The sequence below is a fragment of the Castanea sativa genome, chromosome 11 (assembly GCF_040712315.1).
Source record: "Castanea sativa cultivar Marrone di Chiusa Pesio chromosome 11, ASM4071231v1".
Taxonomy (NCBI): domain Eukaryota; kingdom Viridiplantae; phylum Streptophyta; class Magnoliopsida; order Fagales; family Fagaceae; genus Castanea; species Castanea sativa.
In genome coordinates this window covers 24,958,417-24,975,585 of record NC_134023.1, presented here as the reverse complement: position 1 = coordinate 24,975,585, position 17,169 = coordinate 24,958,417, and the positions used below count along the sequence as shown (strand labels likewise).

Genomic DNA, 17,169 nt, shown 5'->3' with positions numbered 1-17,169 from the left:
TGAATAAATATTACTCATAATTGTTTAGTTTTATAATCTTTTTATTAAGGTAAATTGCATTTTTCAACATTCAAATTTGGGGTATGCATGATTTTGGTTCCTCAATTTCAAATGCTCTGTCATAGTCTTTCAAATTTAAAAAATATAACAATTTAGTGTGGCATCGACTTTCCATCTAAATTTTGTTGCCATGGCTAAATGTGGATGTCCAAATTTTGGATGGAAACTAATGGCATAACTAATTCTTACAGTGTTAAAATTTAGAGTAAAATAGAGCACTTGAAAGTCAAGAAACCAATTTTGCACATGCCCCAAATTTGAAGAACAATATATATATATATATATATATATATATATATATAAAAAGTTGGATGATGAAGATTTGAACTTCGGTTCTGGTCTATACGAGAACCAAATAATCTCATCAAACTCTTGATTAGTTAGTGATTGAACTACACCTTTTTTTTTTTTTTTTTTTGAGAAACTGATTGAACTACACCTAATTATTAGGCCACAATATTTTCCATGGTAAGATATGTCACGATTTTCAAACTACTACTTTTTTTGTGCATTACGCTTCACCTTCCAATTAGCTTGAGTTTACATCAAGACACTTAAGCATATGTGTATTAAAAACTCCGTTTCGATATTTTTGGGAGATAGATTAGTGCCATGATACAAAATACAAAGGTTACAGTTTTCAAAGCCAATTTAACATGTTAAGGGTTTAGATAGGTCTGAGGAAATATAAACTAAAACCTCCAGTATTTATATGTTTAATATTGCTTGTTTATATGTGTGTCTTATCACAAAATATACACATTGAAGCCAAATACAACAGAAGAATCTTAAAACATTGAAATGCTATATTAATTTGAATATGAGAAGAAATTAATACAGTTGGTATTTAACTCTAAACTTTACACAAAGTCTGGTGCTCTCCACAGCGTATAGCAATCCATTAGGCTTGAAGCTGGACTGATCACAACATGATTCAAAGTCCAGTACAACTGGTAGCTGCATTCTCAATACAAGCATAGCCCGTGTCAAGTTTGGTAAGTTAGCAATTTTCTTAAGCATATATATTGACAGGACAGGACAGGGTGATTTGCAAGACATGTTATCAATTCTTTCACTTCAAGTGCATATCTATTTATACCCTCTTATTACATAAAACATATCACCCCTATTCTCCTTACCCGTCTCTCCTCCATGCAGAAAATGAACCTCCTTAGCATATGTGTATCTCTAAGTTTTCTGTTTGCCATTTTAGCTGTTTTGTCATCCACACACATCATAAATTCAAACCCATCTTTGCTCAAATATCTTATTAATTTTAGTCTCACCTTTTTCTCATCATCTCCAATTACTTCAACTGTCATCGCATACAACATTAGAGGGCATCACCACCAGCATAAACACCATAAAAAGAATAAAACAGTAAATCCTTGCGAGGATTTTTCACCTGACTTCCCTAAGGATACTAACACAACCTCGTATATTTGCGTTGATCGAAATGGGTGTTGTAATTTTACAACAGTGCAAGCAGCAGTTAATGCAACTCCAGATTTTAGCCCAAATAGAACCATTATATGGATCAATACCGGCATTTACTAGTAAGTTGGTCTTCTTGGATTTTCTTTATATTTTCCATTTGAAATAGATTCATATTATCATTCAAATTAAATATTCAATATTTCAAGTACTATGTCCTTTAAAGTTTTAAAACATATGACACTAAGTAGAAATAAAAATTTAATCTTGAAATGAATTCTATCAATTAGGATTATATTCCGTTCAATATCTTAGATTCATCATTTTATATTTGATTTCTTTTCTCCCTTGCTTTAATGAAAATTCATTGGCTATCATTAGTGAGAAAGTTACTGTTCCAAGACCCAAAACGAATGTAACATTTCAAGGACAAGGCTTTACATCAACGGCAATTGCATGGAATGACACGGCCAATTCTTCACATGGCACATCTTTTAGTGGCTCCGTTCAAGTTTTCTCTACTAATTTCATTGCCAAGAACATAAGCTTCATGGTAAGATCGATATAACATATATATCTATATACAGACATGAATGTTCTATATATGTATATAACACATCAATTTTTCTCGTGCTAGAATCTAGCTCCTATTCCAAACCCTGGTGATATTGGAGCCCAAGCAGTGGCAATTAAAATATCTGGTGATAAAGCAGCGTTCTGGGGTTGTGGATTCTTTGGAGCTCAAGACACCCTTCATGATGATAAGGGTCGACATTACTTCAGAGATTGCTATATCCAAGGTTCCATTGATTTCATCTTCGGGAATGGAAGGTCACTATATGAGGTAACCTAGGCTGATCTTTGCGCCCTATTTTTTTGAGGTTCATTATAAATTTTTTTTTTTTGAGAATCATTATAAAATATGTTTTAAGAAATTACCTTCTTTTTTTACCCATATGTACCATTTATTATGTTATAATATTGAAAAATTAGTTTTATTTATATTCCATGTAAAAAAAAAAAAAGGAAAATGAACTTGTAAAATAATAATGTGTAAATATATATTTCTTGAGTAAATTTACAAATTTTTTATTATTTTGACTAACTTAAGTGCACAATTATTTTATATTTTGGATCATGTGTGTTATGAACTTCTTTTTCTAATATTTATGTTTTCTTTTTCTTTTTTTGAGGAAAAATATTTATGTTTTCAATTTCAATTGTTGCTAAAACATTGAACAAAAGTATCATATCATTCCAGTCCAAATTAATTATTCCTTATATAATTTTATAAAAAATAACAATAAAAATTCATTTTTATTAAATAATTAGGACATCACGTATAAATAACTAATACATTGAAATCAAATACATATACATACCCCGATAATACTCTTTTTAATATCATTAAACATACATAGGCTACTAACACCTTATTGAAAAATATACTTTTTGATAAACATTTAAGTTTTTTTTTTTTTTGGGAAATAGTAACTTTTAAGTTAAATGTGAGATACAATTAAAAGCTAACTTATTTTCAAAAAAAAAAACTAGAAATTGGATTATTTGCAAAAGAGAATTGAGACAAAAACAAAAAAGCTAAAAAACTTTTTACTCTTTGACAAACATACATAGATATAAACGGAGTACTTGTTTACAAATATTTAATTATTTTGACTAACTTCATTATTATTTTTATACATTTTACTACATTTGTAACTACATTTTCTTTTACCTTTTGTTAAGTTTTGTTTCAATTATTTCCAAGGGAAGGGAACTAAACATGAGCAAAAATGAAATAATCCAAATCAATTATTTTGTTTTCCTTTGATAATAAGTATTTTTAATCACAATATAAATTAATTTTAGAAAAAATGACAAAAAAAAATTTTTTATACAAATAATTGTTGCATCGGCTCCACCGCACGCCCTTGGTATGATGGTCACTCCACATGCATAAGTACTTTTGGAGTGTAGAGGGCAAAAACTGGAGTTCAAGTCTCTAGAAGGAAGCTTCACATACACATACACTTAAATTAGTCTAAAAATAAATGCATTTATTCTATTAACACATGAAATTGAATTAAGACTTTCACGTAAACAAAAAACTTTAAGGTGAAAAGCTAAATGAAAACTATTTAATCTTCTTTATCAAAAGAAAGTGATTATGGTAAAATTTCAAGCTACTGTAATATGGGTTATTCTTTATCCTTATATATTAGTCATCGTCAATAGAATGCCCACAAAGGTTTTGCCCCTCACACATGTATAAGTACTTTTGGAGTGTGGAGGGCAAAAACTAGAGTTCAAGTTTCTAGGAGGAAGCTTCACATACATATACACTTAAATTAATTTAAAAATAAATGCATTTATTCTATTAACACATGAAATTGAATTAATACTTTGACGTAAATAGAAAACTTTAAGGTGAAAAGCTAAATGAAAACTATTTAATCTTCTTTATCAAAAGAAAGTGATTATGGTAAAATTTCAAGTTACTGTAATATGGGTTATACTTTATCCTTATATATTAGTCATCGTCAATAGAATGCCCACAAAGGTTGAACAAAATATTTATATATATTTATATACACAAAATGTATATATAAGTTTTTTTTTCTAAAAATAAAATTTGATAATTATGGTATTATGACTATATTTGTATATGTAACTATCTATTCTACCATTTAAAAATTTTAAAAAAAAAAAAAAAAAAAAAAAAACATTGATGTGCTAAGATTCTAATGGATAGTCTTAAATCATAAAGTTTAAATTTTGTAGCATTGAAACTAATATGACAAAATATTATCAAATCATCGAAAATTCAAACTTGTTTGATTTTATATATATTATAAATTAGATCATGTACCTTTAGGGTGTGTTTATTTGGAGGTGAAATAGAGTAGATGGAAAACTTTAGAGAGAAAATAGGAGGGAAAACTTTTTTAGAGTATGTTTGGTTAAGTGGGAAGGAAAGAAAATAAATGGTGGAGCTCAAGTATTTTCTCCCCTGACCTACCAAAATATTTTTTCTCCAAAATGAAGAGAAAACTGAGTGAGGATAAATTTTTTCTTAATTGACAAAAATACCCAGTACATATACACAATTTCTTCAAGTTGCCTTTATTATTATTTTTTTCTTCTCAGTAACGTTGCTTTGGCTTATGTGTGTGTGTGTGTGTGTGTTTTTTTTTTTTTCAGGCCTGGGCGTGCATGCCTTTTTTCTTTCTTCTTTTTTTTTTTTCTTCTACGGGGCAGTTGCCTTTTTTTTCTTTTTTTTTCCTATTCTTTTTTTCTTCTTTTGATTTTCTAGGCTTGGGTGTGATAGTTTTTTTTTTTTTTTTATTAACTAGTTATGATTTTTTTTTTTGACATGATTTTTATTTAAGGATTTAGTGTTCTATTCTTTGGAATCTTAAAAAATAAATAAAAACCATTTAATATAGGTTAAATTTTCCTACATATCAAATAAGACCTGCAGTCATATTATATATAACTAGCTTGTAATCTCATGCATATGCATGAATACATTAATTTAAAGATATACAATAAGATACCTAATATAATTCATATATATATATATATATATATAATTTAAATACTATTGATAGTCATGTTTATATTTTGTTAGCTCTTTAAAAAATTTGTACGGATATTATTGGGTATAAAATATAAATTGTCCATTTTTTATAAAATTATTGTGAAGTACTTTATTTTTTACGATTCATTTATTCTAGACTCTTTAATTTTTGTATTCAATAACTCACTTGGATGAATATTTATGATGTGGTCTCACATTTGATTTTAAAATTAAGAAATAAAACTCTTTAAGAATAAATCATTTAAGACACATGGCACAAAATTAGAACTATAATTTGGAATTTTAATTTTCTTCCCTGATCCACCAAAATGTTTTCTCTCCAAAATGGAAAGAAAACTGAGTGGGAATAAATTTTTTTTTGATTGACAAAAATGCCCAGTACATATACACACTTCTTCAAGTTGCCTTTATTATTATTATTTTTTCTTCTCAGTAACGTTGCTTTGGTTTATGTGTGTGTGTGTGTGTTTTTTTTTTTTTTTTTTTTCAGGCCTAGGCATGCATGCCTTCTTTCTTTCTTCGTCTTTTTTTTTTTTCTTCTATAGGGCAGTCATTGCCTTTTCTTTCTTTCTTTTTTCCTATTCTTTTTTTCTTCTTCTGATTTTCTAGGCCTGGGTGTGATAGTTTTTTTTTTTTTTTTTAACTAGTTGTGATTTTTTTTTTTTTACATGATTTTTATTTAAGGATTTAGTGTTCTATTCTTTGGAATCTTAAAAAATAAATAAAAACCATTTAATATAGGTTAAATTTTCCTACATATCAAATAAGACCTGCAGTCATATTATATATAACTAGCTTGTAATCTCATGCATATACCATGTATATGCATGGATACATTAATTTAAAGATAAACAATAAGATACCTAATATAATTCATATATATATAATTTAAATACTATTGATAGTCATGTTTATATTTTGTTAGCTCTTTTAAAAATTTGTATGGATATTATTGGGTATAAAATATAAATTGTCCATTTTTTATAAAATTATTGTGAAGCACTTTATTTTTTACGATTCATTTATTCTAGACTCTTTGATTTTTGTACTTAATAACTCACTTGGATGAATATTTATGATGTGGTCCCACATTTGATTTTAAAATTAAGAAATAAAACTCATTTAAGAATAAATCATTTAGGACACATGGCATAAAATTAGAACTCTAATTTGAAATTTTAATTTGAGTTTCTCTCGGCTTCACCTATTATTATATAATAATATATAGATTAAAATAATCAAAATAGGAAAAAAAAATGAAATTCTTAATTTTAGTCATATATATTTCCAAAAGAGGCTTCGGCTAGCTTTCCATCTAGCTAGTATACTCAAAAGCAACATTAAACAACAAGTAATCCTTATATTGTTCACTACAGAATTGCCTATTGATTTCCATGGCAAACCCAGCAGACCCCGGATCGAAGAGCATAAATGGAGCTCTTACGGCTCATGGCAGAACTTCCCAGGACGAGAACACTGGTTTTGCATTCACCAACTGCACAGTGGGTGGCAATGGAAGAGTTTGGCTAGGTCGAGCATGGAGGCCATTCGCACGTGTTGTTTTTGCCAACACATCAATGTCAGATATCATTGCTCCAGAGGGTTGGAATGATTTTAACGACCCTACAAGAGACAAGTATGTACCTTCAGATTGCAACATATAAAGCTTATTTTGGGAATGATTTTTTAGTCTAAATCAATTGAATTACTAATAAAACTGTCGTCTGATTTAATTGTCAAAATGTAGGACTATATTCTTTGGAGAATATAATTGCTCAGGTCCTGGTGCAAATATGACCATGAGGCTTCCTTATGTTTTGAGACTCAATGACACACAAGCTTCTCCTTTCCTTAATTTGTCCTTTGTCGATGGGGATCAATGGCTGCAACCCTACAATTAGGCCTATGCATGTACTATGATAACATAATTACCTAAATTTATTCTCATTTGTATATGGAGAAGACCATGATTCAAATGTAAGTATGTAACAGTAGTAATAAAATAGCTCATTTGATATAACAACACTGGAGTCAAACTAACGCCAGTTTCTTTATAAAAAAAACAGCTTCATTAGAATTATACACATTTTGGGTGATCTTGGTGATTGCTTTTTGTATAAGAAATCAGAAAACTTCATAAGCAATTGGCTTGTGATTTGCCATGTTTTTTTGGGCTCTTTTTTCTGATTTACTATGTGTTTGAACTTGATTAGACTTCCTCGTCAACCTGGATTTAGTCTGAGAAGGCTATTGACGTGTTTTTGAGGTTAGATGGAACTTAGCATAGAAAAAAATAATATATAATTTTTTATTATCTGATAGACAATGAAAAAGGGGCGTTTCAAACTGTAAACATCTTATCAAAAATACTGGAAAGTGTCAATTAAGTTATAAGACACTTGACTAAAAAAATCACATTCTAAAAATATAAATTGCATAACAAACTCAAATCATTACACAACTGATTTGTGAATTTGAAATCGAGGTCACCTTCTTTTTCATTTTTCTTTTTCTTATGAGAAGAAAATCATGCTCATCTCATTAAAAAGAAAATTGAGTTTGAATTTAAATTATTTCATCTTAAACAATAGAATTAGAATTGTCCATCCATAACTTGGACCCAACCGAACCGGTCATCCCAAAAGGTTTGAACCAGAACCGATCCCATCAAATGTGGCAATCTATGGCATTTCTGCTCCAAGTAAATTTGACAAGATTGACGTAATTGGTGTATTTACTCCTACAAAATTTGATTGCAACCGATCTGACCAAAAAAATCCCCCTTTTTGCTTTCTCATCTCCGTTGTTCTTCACTGTGTGCCTATCATATCCACTGATCTATGGACATTCCAATGAAATCTCAACCAAATATGGTGAGATTTCTACTAAATCCGATGAGATCTCCTGAGTCGCCACCAAAAATATCAGCTCCGTTGTGATACGTCAACACCAACAAATCTAAGATAATTTCTCTTAGTTATATATATATAACTAGTCGCTAACCTGTGCGATGCACGGAAAAACTACTAAAATTAAGTTCTAAAATAATTTTATTTATTTATTTTTAAGAATGCTAAAGAATACGTGAGTAATTATAGAAGTTCAAATCCCTATAAAAAGCTCAAATCTCTTAAAACAGTACACTAAAATGAGAAATTTGATTGCTTTGTTCTACCCAACTACAAAGTTAAAAACAACCTGTAACTTTGTATAACTTATTTTTACCTTTAGTTAACAACCTCGAACTACTGTGCAGGGAGGACTTCCTCTCGCAGGCTTTTGTGAGAAGAGACTTTTGTTTCCTGAAAACCAAAAAAGAAAGAAATTTTTGAAGTAAAGAAAACAGGGAAAACATATTGGAAGCAAAAGGTACTACTCACAATACCAGTTGAGAACTCATATATATAATTATTTAAGACATACATTTAGAGAAAGATTATTAAACAACCTCATGCATTTCATCTAAAAGTAAAGAAAATTAATCGTACAAGAATACATATCTGACATCAAGATTAGACTCAACTTCTACTTAAAATTGAAACTTAAAACAAATCCTAGTATCAAAATTTTTAGAATCCCATAACGTAAGATCAATACCCAATTAAAGAAACAAATGGATTGTAGAGAACCAAATTTAAGGTACATAAACTATCCTACAATTGTATTATGACTATTTGATAATCCTTTCAGATTTTTAATGAGGCTCCTAATCCTCTATTTTATCCAATATGGGAATGATAGATAAGTTGAACAAAAAATAAATTTTGGGTCATATGTTTGCTTAAGTTTCAATTTAATTTTTTGATGCGAACCTCAATCGACACGCTTTGAGACCCAACAAAAATATTGAAATATTTAATATCAAATAATGCAAACCTTAATCGACACGCTTTGAGACCCAACAAAAATATTGGAATATTTGCCCAAGAAAGCTAAAATTCAGATTTTTGATAGAAACCCTGACCCAACGTTTGTAATCGAAACACGAACCAAAGGTATAAGTTAACCTTGACCCAATGATTATAAAGAATCACAAACCAAAGGTTTGAACCCCACAAGAAATAATCATTGATAAGTTCACAGTTCTTGAAGAACCAAAAGAGAGCAAAGCCTCACCTTTTCTGATTTTTATTCAATTATATTATATGAAAAACGTTTACAGACTTAAGAGCCTATTTAAGGGTTCCATTAAACTTGACAGATAAGTAAATATATTTTAAAATAACTCCTAATTGATACCTTACCATATCAGGAATCAAATTTGAACTAAAAAGCATTAAATGCACCTAAAAATAAGGAAATAAATCACCTAAACCTAAAATAACGTTTTTACATAAAAATACCAAAAATAATAAATTACAATAATTAAACAGTAAATTGTGTTCTACATCAGACCCCTCCACTTGAAACAAACTCGTCCTCGAGTTCATCTTTGAAATCTGAAATCTTCCGCTCCAAATAAACAAATACTTCGAATGCTTTAATGACTTGATCCTGTTGTGAAACTTGAATCCTTTATAAAGTGTAGCAGAAAATTTCTCCTCATCTACTTTCAATTTATTTGCAACATCAATCAACAAAGGGTTGATAATAAAATTAAAATTTTCTACTCCAAGAAAATCAACAAATTGAATAGTCATCTTCAACAAATCAACTGAGACTAAATGATTGTGAGTTGTGGACTCATCCTCATATTTAACCTCAATTGAATCTTCCACAATGTTCTCAATAATTACCATCTTTTTTTTTTTTCAAGTTTTTTTTTTCACTTTTTTTTTGGATGATAACAGGAAATAAAAGATAAAATGATAGAAAACTGATTTTAGAACCTATGCTCTGATACCAAATTATGCGAACCTCAATCGACACGCTTTGAGACCCAACAAAAATATTGGAATAATTAATACCAAATGATGCGAATCTCAATCGACACGCTTTGAGACCCAACAAAAATATTGGAATATTTTCCCAAAAAAGCTAAAATTCAGATTTTTTATAGAAACCCTGACCCAACGTTTATAATCGAAACGCGAACCAAAGGTATAAGTTGACCTTGACCTAATGATTATAAAGAATCACAAACCGAAGGTATAAAATTTGAACGCCACAAGGAAGAATCCTTGATAAGTTCACAGTTTTTGAAGAACCAAAAGAGAGCAAAGTCTCACCTTTTCTGATTTTTATTCAATAATATTATATGAAAAACGTTTACAAACTTAAGAGCCTATTTAAGGGCTCCATTAAACTTGACAGATAAGTAATATATTCTAAAATAACTCCTAATTAATACCTTACCATATCAGGAATCAAATTTGACCTAAAAAACATTAAATGCACCTAAAATAAGGAAATAAATCACCTAAACCTAAAATAACGTTTTTACATAAAAATACTAAAAATAATAAATTACAATAATTAAACAGTAAATTGTGTTCTACATCATTTTTCAATCTCTCTATAAATTCACTTGTAGAAAGCTTTGTAGACGAATTTCGTAAACAAAACTGACAGAACATCATACAAAATATATAAAGGCAAGGCAAACAACGGTTTCTATGAATTTAATTAAATAAAACTGTATCTCACCAAAGTTCAGTCTGATTCTTAAAAGAAAAAAAAAATACTCTTTTTAATAAACAAACTTAAGTTGTCATTAAGACTCTTGCTACAACAATTTCTCTATACTTTTTTTCATATAAATAAAAAATATGTCACCTACTTATCTTATGCCACTTTGTTGATTACTAAAAATATTTGCTTTAAAGATTGAAAAAATATAACTTTCAAGGGCAAGAACTATCAAATTTTAATGTGGTCAAGCATTAGAACACAATCATTGATTTTACAGGAAAATATGAAAAAATAAGGATCTAAAATATTGTAGACAAAATATTAAAAAAGAGTTTCTAGTCCTCTTGCCTACCAAAGTTTTGAACATGAAATTTAGATTTTATAATGTAAATCACTTCTTCTGCCTTAAAGTATAAGAACCTATGCCATAACCATGTAAACAAAACCTATATAAATAAATATGTTTGGGTTCTGATTAATAAAATCTATAAACATTTCCCCAAACCCTTCTTTGTTCTTAAAGGGAACAAATATGACAAAGAAATTGGACCCGAATAAAACAGGACACATAATTTTTTAAAATCAATTAAATTTCTTGATTAATTTTGATGCTGCATTACATGTCACTAAAGCTATCAAAATTCATATTTTAATGCATAACTTAATGGGTGATTAGGAGAAAGAGAAACAATAAAATTTGATAAAACAATGCCTGCAGTTGTGTTAAGACGTATATCGTTAATTGAAGCCATCCTCATTTGCTTTGCTCCATAATTTGTAGTCTTAATAATTGGGAATTGACATGCAAAAGCAAAATCTCCTTTAAATCTGGCATTTCTTCAACTAAAATATTTGAGGGGATATAACACATGCCTCTAACTTCTGAAAAAGGAGATCGCTAAAAACTTAAAATAGGTTGAGATTTATAGGAAATTCACCCGAGGAGGGTCAGGGAGAAAAATTCAAAAGGTAAAAATAAATAATAATAATAATAATAAAAGAAGGAAAAAATGAAACACAATAAACAACATAAATTCAAAGAAAAGAGAAAGAACATTAGTTTAGAGAAAAGCGAGCGTACCTTGGAGAACAATAACAAACCCACCACATTGGCAAACAGAGAAGATCAATGATTGAAGTTGTGACTATTGATTAATCTTATGATTCTTGCAAATGGGCAGTTGGATTTTATGGGTCGTTGGGGATAGAGACTGGAGTGAGAGAGAAAGGTCACAATTGAAGAGCAAAGTTTTATGCATGTGGCCGTGGGTTCTTAGGATTTTCAGTTTGGGGGCTTTTCAAAGATGAAATTGTGTATTAAAGTTTTTCAAGGTTGAACGTGTAAAATTGAATGATTGCCGTAAACTGAAGGACTTGGTTCTTGAGTATTTGTTAGTGAAAAAGCCAAAGCTTGTATGGAGAAATTCTTCTCAAAGAGCGTACATATCGAGTAATAAGAAAGAAGTTTTTTTTCTGAAAGAATATACAAGCGTGCAAATTTTGTAACTGCCCCTGTTAGCAGGATGGTGCAATATCTTGCTAATCAGTAACGTACAGAGAGAGGGGTGCCAGGGAGAAGAATCAGAAGTTTTTGAATTTTTTTTTTTAAGAGATATAAACTGAAACTTATTAGGAAAGGTGTAAAATTTATAACTACCCTCTGGAACAGTGCAATTGAACACAACGGTAGCAAAAAATAGTACGGAAACGTTACTCTTATTCCACTAAATGAAAAAGCACAATGTTTTGGTGTTTTTAAATGTAAACGTGACAGTAATTTGTGTAGTCATGTGGCGCACTGAGTAATCAACAAAAAGTCAAACGTTTCGGCTACTAGTTATTATATAGATAAGTTCCACTAAATGAAAAAGTACAATGTTTTGGTGTTTTTAAATGTAAACGTGGCAGTAATTTGTGTAGTCATATGGCACAATGAGGAGTAATCAACAAATAGTCAAACGTTTCAGCTATTAGTTATTATATAGATATAGATGAGAAACCATTACATATCTTAGAGATGTATGATTTTAAAAAAAATGTAAACTAATACCAAGTATAATTTGAACCGAATAATTATGATTGTTTGTAATTAAACCCATGCATATGCAAGGGGCTACGTACTAGTATGTCTAAAATATAAGGCATAGTGGTATATGATTTTTATAGGTGATTGGATTTGTTTAGAAATAATTGTTTTAGAATAATTTAGAAACAAAATTTGGATAAAAGAGAATTTAACAAGAATTTTTAAGACATGTCACAATTTTCAAACTAGTAATGTTGGGGGTACGCTTCCCACCTTCCTTGAGTTCTTGATATATAATTAGATATGTATATAAGACTATTTGATTTTTTTTTTGGGGGGGGGGGGGGGGGGGGAGAGAGAGATTTTATTTTCAAAGTATTTTAACATGTTAGAAGATTAAATTGGTGCGAGGAAATAAACTAAAGCCAAAATTTAGTTACAAAATTGGTTATAACTTAGGGTTACAACTTTACTCAAATTTTTTTTTATTGGAGGTAAATTTTGACAAATACACCATTGGATTACATCTTCTTCTTATATCCTCCATGCTTGAGAAATTTTTAGAAAATTAAAGATCAATAGCTATGTCATCAATATATTGTTTAAATTGTAAGTTTTTGTAGTCTAAAAGTATGCACGAAATATACGTTTATAGATAATATATTAAATTATATTTGATTGACACAAAATTTGATATTTGTATATAGGAAAAAATGCTCATACACCCCCTAAACTTTCAACCACTGGCCAAAAGACCTCCTCAACTTTTATAATGGCCAATTCACTCCTTAAACTATTCATACCTGCCATATTAATACATCCGTTACTTTGGTGTTAAAAAACTAACGTTCAAATCATGTGAGAAGCACACAAAAATTACAAAGGTGAATCAGCTCAGTTGGGAGGGAAAGAAAAAACCAGGTTCAGAGAGAGGAAGATGATAGACTGTGGAACCAATATCTTGAACTGCGGTGACAGCCTTCTCTCCGGTGCCGGAGTTGTCCTGCAATCGCCTTGCCACTGGTACACTCTTTTTTTTTTTTCCCTACTCTTTGTTTTTCTAATCACAATCTCCATGTGCGAATTTTTGCAATTTTTTTTGTTTGGTTTAATTTTCGGGCTTACCCTTTACACTTTACACTCATCCAAGTGTTTCAAGACTTGTGGTGGATTGTGTAGAGTTGGCTGTAGTGAAATTTTCATTTTGACTAAAACTGGTTTTGAGTATGCTATACAACTATTTGATAAAATGCCTAAGAGAGATATGACCAGTGTTCTAATGGGTTTTCATTGTTTGGTAGGATTTTAGATGGGTTTGCAATTACTTGAAAATAATGTTCATGGCCAGGTTTATGTGTGCTTGATTGTTTCATATAAACCAATTGAAATAACAGATTGCATAAGAAAATTTTGAAACGCTGTGGTTATATTACATTTAGTTTTCAGGGTTGGGGTTGGATTGCCCAGTTGGGCTTGTATTTGTGAAGTGTGGTTGCAAATGTAGTTGTTTGTACTTCGGTGACATAGAGGGGGTTGTTTTAAGTGTTGTTTCTGGGCTATTGGTTGTGTGTCCAACTTTGTTTGAAGTTTTTCCTACTATTTTTTTTTTATCTATATTGTTTTATTTAAATAAGTAAACTAGTAAAAATATCTAGCTTTGAGGGAACAATTCCAAGGTGTTCTTTATATTGTTCTTTTTTTTCATTTTTTTTTTTTTCATTAAGCTCTTTCTATTGATCTTCTTGTTAATTTTATGTTGCAGTCATGGATGAATGTCCACTGTCGCTCCCTCAAAATAATGCATTGATATTGTGGTTGTATTATTATATAGGGTACTTGGCAATCATGTATGGATACTAAGCAATCAAGTCAAATTTGTACAGAGAAGAACAGCACTAGTGGAAGCAAGAAGGACAAGGGAAAGGCCAAAGCTTAGTGGTAGCAAAAAGAACAAAGTTGCAAAGCATAAGAGGATTTTGTTTAAGTCCGAGTGTTAATGTTGGATGTCACTTGAAGTGACTATTTATGTATGAGTACTAAAAAAATGGTTTGTGACATAATAAGATATATTGGGAACAAATGCTTCCACACCTTTGTTCCCAATTTGATTAATTTTTTTGATAGTGTTTAGTGATTAACAAGATATTGTTGTAACTATTGTAGGGACACGATTTTCAGACCAAGTTCAAAATGTAAGGGATCTTGGCCCAGTGAACCCAGTACAATAAATTTGTAGTGAATGGATCAAAGAGCTAGGCTTTAGTGCATGGATAACAGTTAATATAGTTTTGGATGATGAGCCAACAAGAATTGAACCCGGTTTGTGCGAGAAAGTTTGTCCTCGGCACAGTCCGAGGAGCTCTGTTCTAGTATATTTTGGATGACAATTGTTACAGGAGTTGTTGAGATTGCTATAATGCTTTCTCTTCTCCTTTTTTCCTCTTCCTTCTTCTCTAGGATCTCTACCCTTATTTATATTATATCTCTTCCTTCATCCTTACTCTACACGTGGACTACTTGTGGACAGTTGATGGTTTATGCTGATACTTGTCCCATCAGCCCCCTCTAAAAGTCTTCTGGGGTGGCTATAAGGCTACCATAATACTGTTTCAAAGATCACTTCCTCATTAATGCGGTGGTTACAGCTTTCCCTTAGATATTTTTGAGTCATTATCCCTCTTGTACGTTTATGATGCTCGTTGCTATCATTAGAACTTCCTGAAAAGTCATCCTTGATCATTAAGATCTATACCAGATTTGTGTTTAGCTTTATCCGAGGAGATAGTACTCCTCAGACTCGGACCACCTATGCTTCTCGGCCAAAACCACATGTTCTCGGCGAAACTCCAAAATCCATGACCCCACAACTTTAACAAAGGAAAACGTTCGTGTAGTTCTCAATTTGACTTAATTTTTGCCTTAAATGGGATTATTCTTAGGTGCACCTTTTGTTTTTGCATTGTAACGAGGGATAAGGAAGCCTTTGTCTGAATTGAACTTTATAGTTTATACAATAACTTTAAGCCTCTTCAATTTCTTTATTAAAAAAAACTTTCAATTTTTACATCCCCATAGAAAAAAAAGAAAATAAATCTTGTCATCAGAGTAATTCAAATTTGTAATGTACTAATATCATACCCTAAACATCCCTGTTCCTAATAGTTAGTATGACAAAAATTGTCACTAGTCACTACCTGATTAAATGAACATTGAATATGCATTCAGGAGCTATAAGATAAGGTGTAAGCCACAATCAGTAAAAAAAAAAAGGTTCATAGCTAACGTACAAAAAAGGTGGGCAGCAGTTGATATCAAAAGCCTCAAAGAAACAAAGTAAAGCACATTGAACTAATTCTCAAGTACGAGCAGCAACTGGTGCTCTTGCTGGGCGTGGTAATTCTAAGCATTTATCATCCACCTAATAGAGCTTTAACCAAAATATATTCCACTCAGTGCCCCCACAACAAGCCTCTAACAATCAATTTCAATTAAAATTAGCTCATTGTAAAAGTATTTCATCTAACACAGTAAGTCATATCTCTCTCAAGCATTTAATCAAATAGCTCTATAGCATACTCAAAAGCAATAGCTCTATATAGCATACTCAGAAAATTGAACAAACAAGAATTAAACGAACCCAAGAATTAAACCAAACCAAAAAATTGCAGAGAATAATGATGTTAAGAAACAACAGAAAAGCCAGGCTAAATCCTACTCCTGGGCAATGCGTACACCAGTGAATCCAATGAGAATAGTAATGCCACGTTCAAACTTGGCATTTCAATTAGTTTATATGAAACAATTTTCTTATGCAATTTCTAATTTCAATTCGTTTATATGAAACAATCAAGCACACATAAACCCAGCCATGAACATTATTTTCAAGTAATTGCAAACCCATCTAAAATCCTACCAAACAATGAAAACCCATTATAACACTGGTCATTTCTCTCTTAGGCATTTTATCAAACAGCTGTATAACATACTCAAAACCAGTTTTAAACAAATGAAAACTTCACCACAGCCAACTCTACACAATCCACCACAGATCTTGAAACACTTGGATAAGTGTAAAGTGTAAAGGGTCAGCTCGAAAATTAAACCAAACAAAAAATATTGCAAAAATTCGCACTTGGAGATTGAGATTAGAAAAACAAAGAGTAGGAAAAAAAAAAAGTGTACCAATGGCAAGGCGATTGCAGGACAAAAACTCCGCCACCGGAGAGAAGGCTGTCACGGCGGTTCAAGATTCTGGTTCCACTGAATCATTTTCCTCTCTCTGAACCTGGCTTTTTCTTTGCCTCCTAACTAAGCTAATTCACCTTTGTAATTTTTGTGTGCTTCTCACGTGATTTAAACGTTAGTTATTTAACACCAAACTAACAGATGTATTAATTTGGCAAGTGGGAATAGTTTAAAGAGTAAATTGGTCATTATAAAAGTTGAGGGGGTCTTTTGGCCAGTAGTTAAAAGTTCA

At 30.7% G+C, this 17,169-nt stretch overlaps 1 protein-coding gene and 1 long non-coding RNA gene across 2 annotated transcripts; one reads left to right on the top strand and one right to left on the bottom strand.

Moving 5' to 3' along the window:
* Window positions 1-1,011: 1,011 nt before the first annotated feature.
* On the top strand, window positions 1,012-7,030 carry LOC142618069 (putative pectinesterase 8). Its single transcript, XM_075791035.1, has 5 exons — window positions 1,012-1,616; window positions 1,876-2,047; window positions 2,132-2,338; window positions 6,472-6,731; window positions 6,843-7,030. The coding sequence occupies exons 1-5, from the start codon at window positions 1,213-1,215 to the stop codon at window positions 6,994-6,996; spliced, it is 1,197 nt and encodes a 398-aa protein (XP_075647150.1). The 5' UTR covers window positions 1,012-1,212; the 3' UTR covers window positions 6,997-7,030.
* A 2,251-nt stretch (window positions 7,031-9,281) lies between these two features.
* Window positions 9,282-17,098, bottom strand: LOC142615506 (uncharacterized). Its single transcript, XR_012840780.1, has 3 exons — window positions 16,875-17,098; window positions 11,379-11,548; window positions 9,282-9,589 (listed from the first exon to the last, which is right to left on the bottom strand). It is a non-coding gene; the product is annotated as an uncharacterized LOC142615506 (long non-coding RNA).
* Window positions 17,099-17,169: the final 71 nt, after the last annotated feature.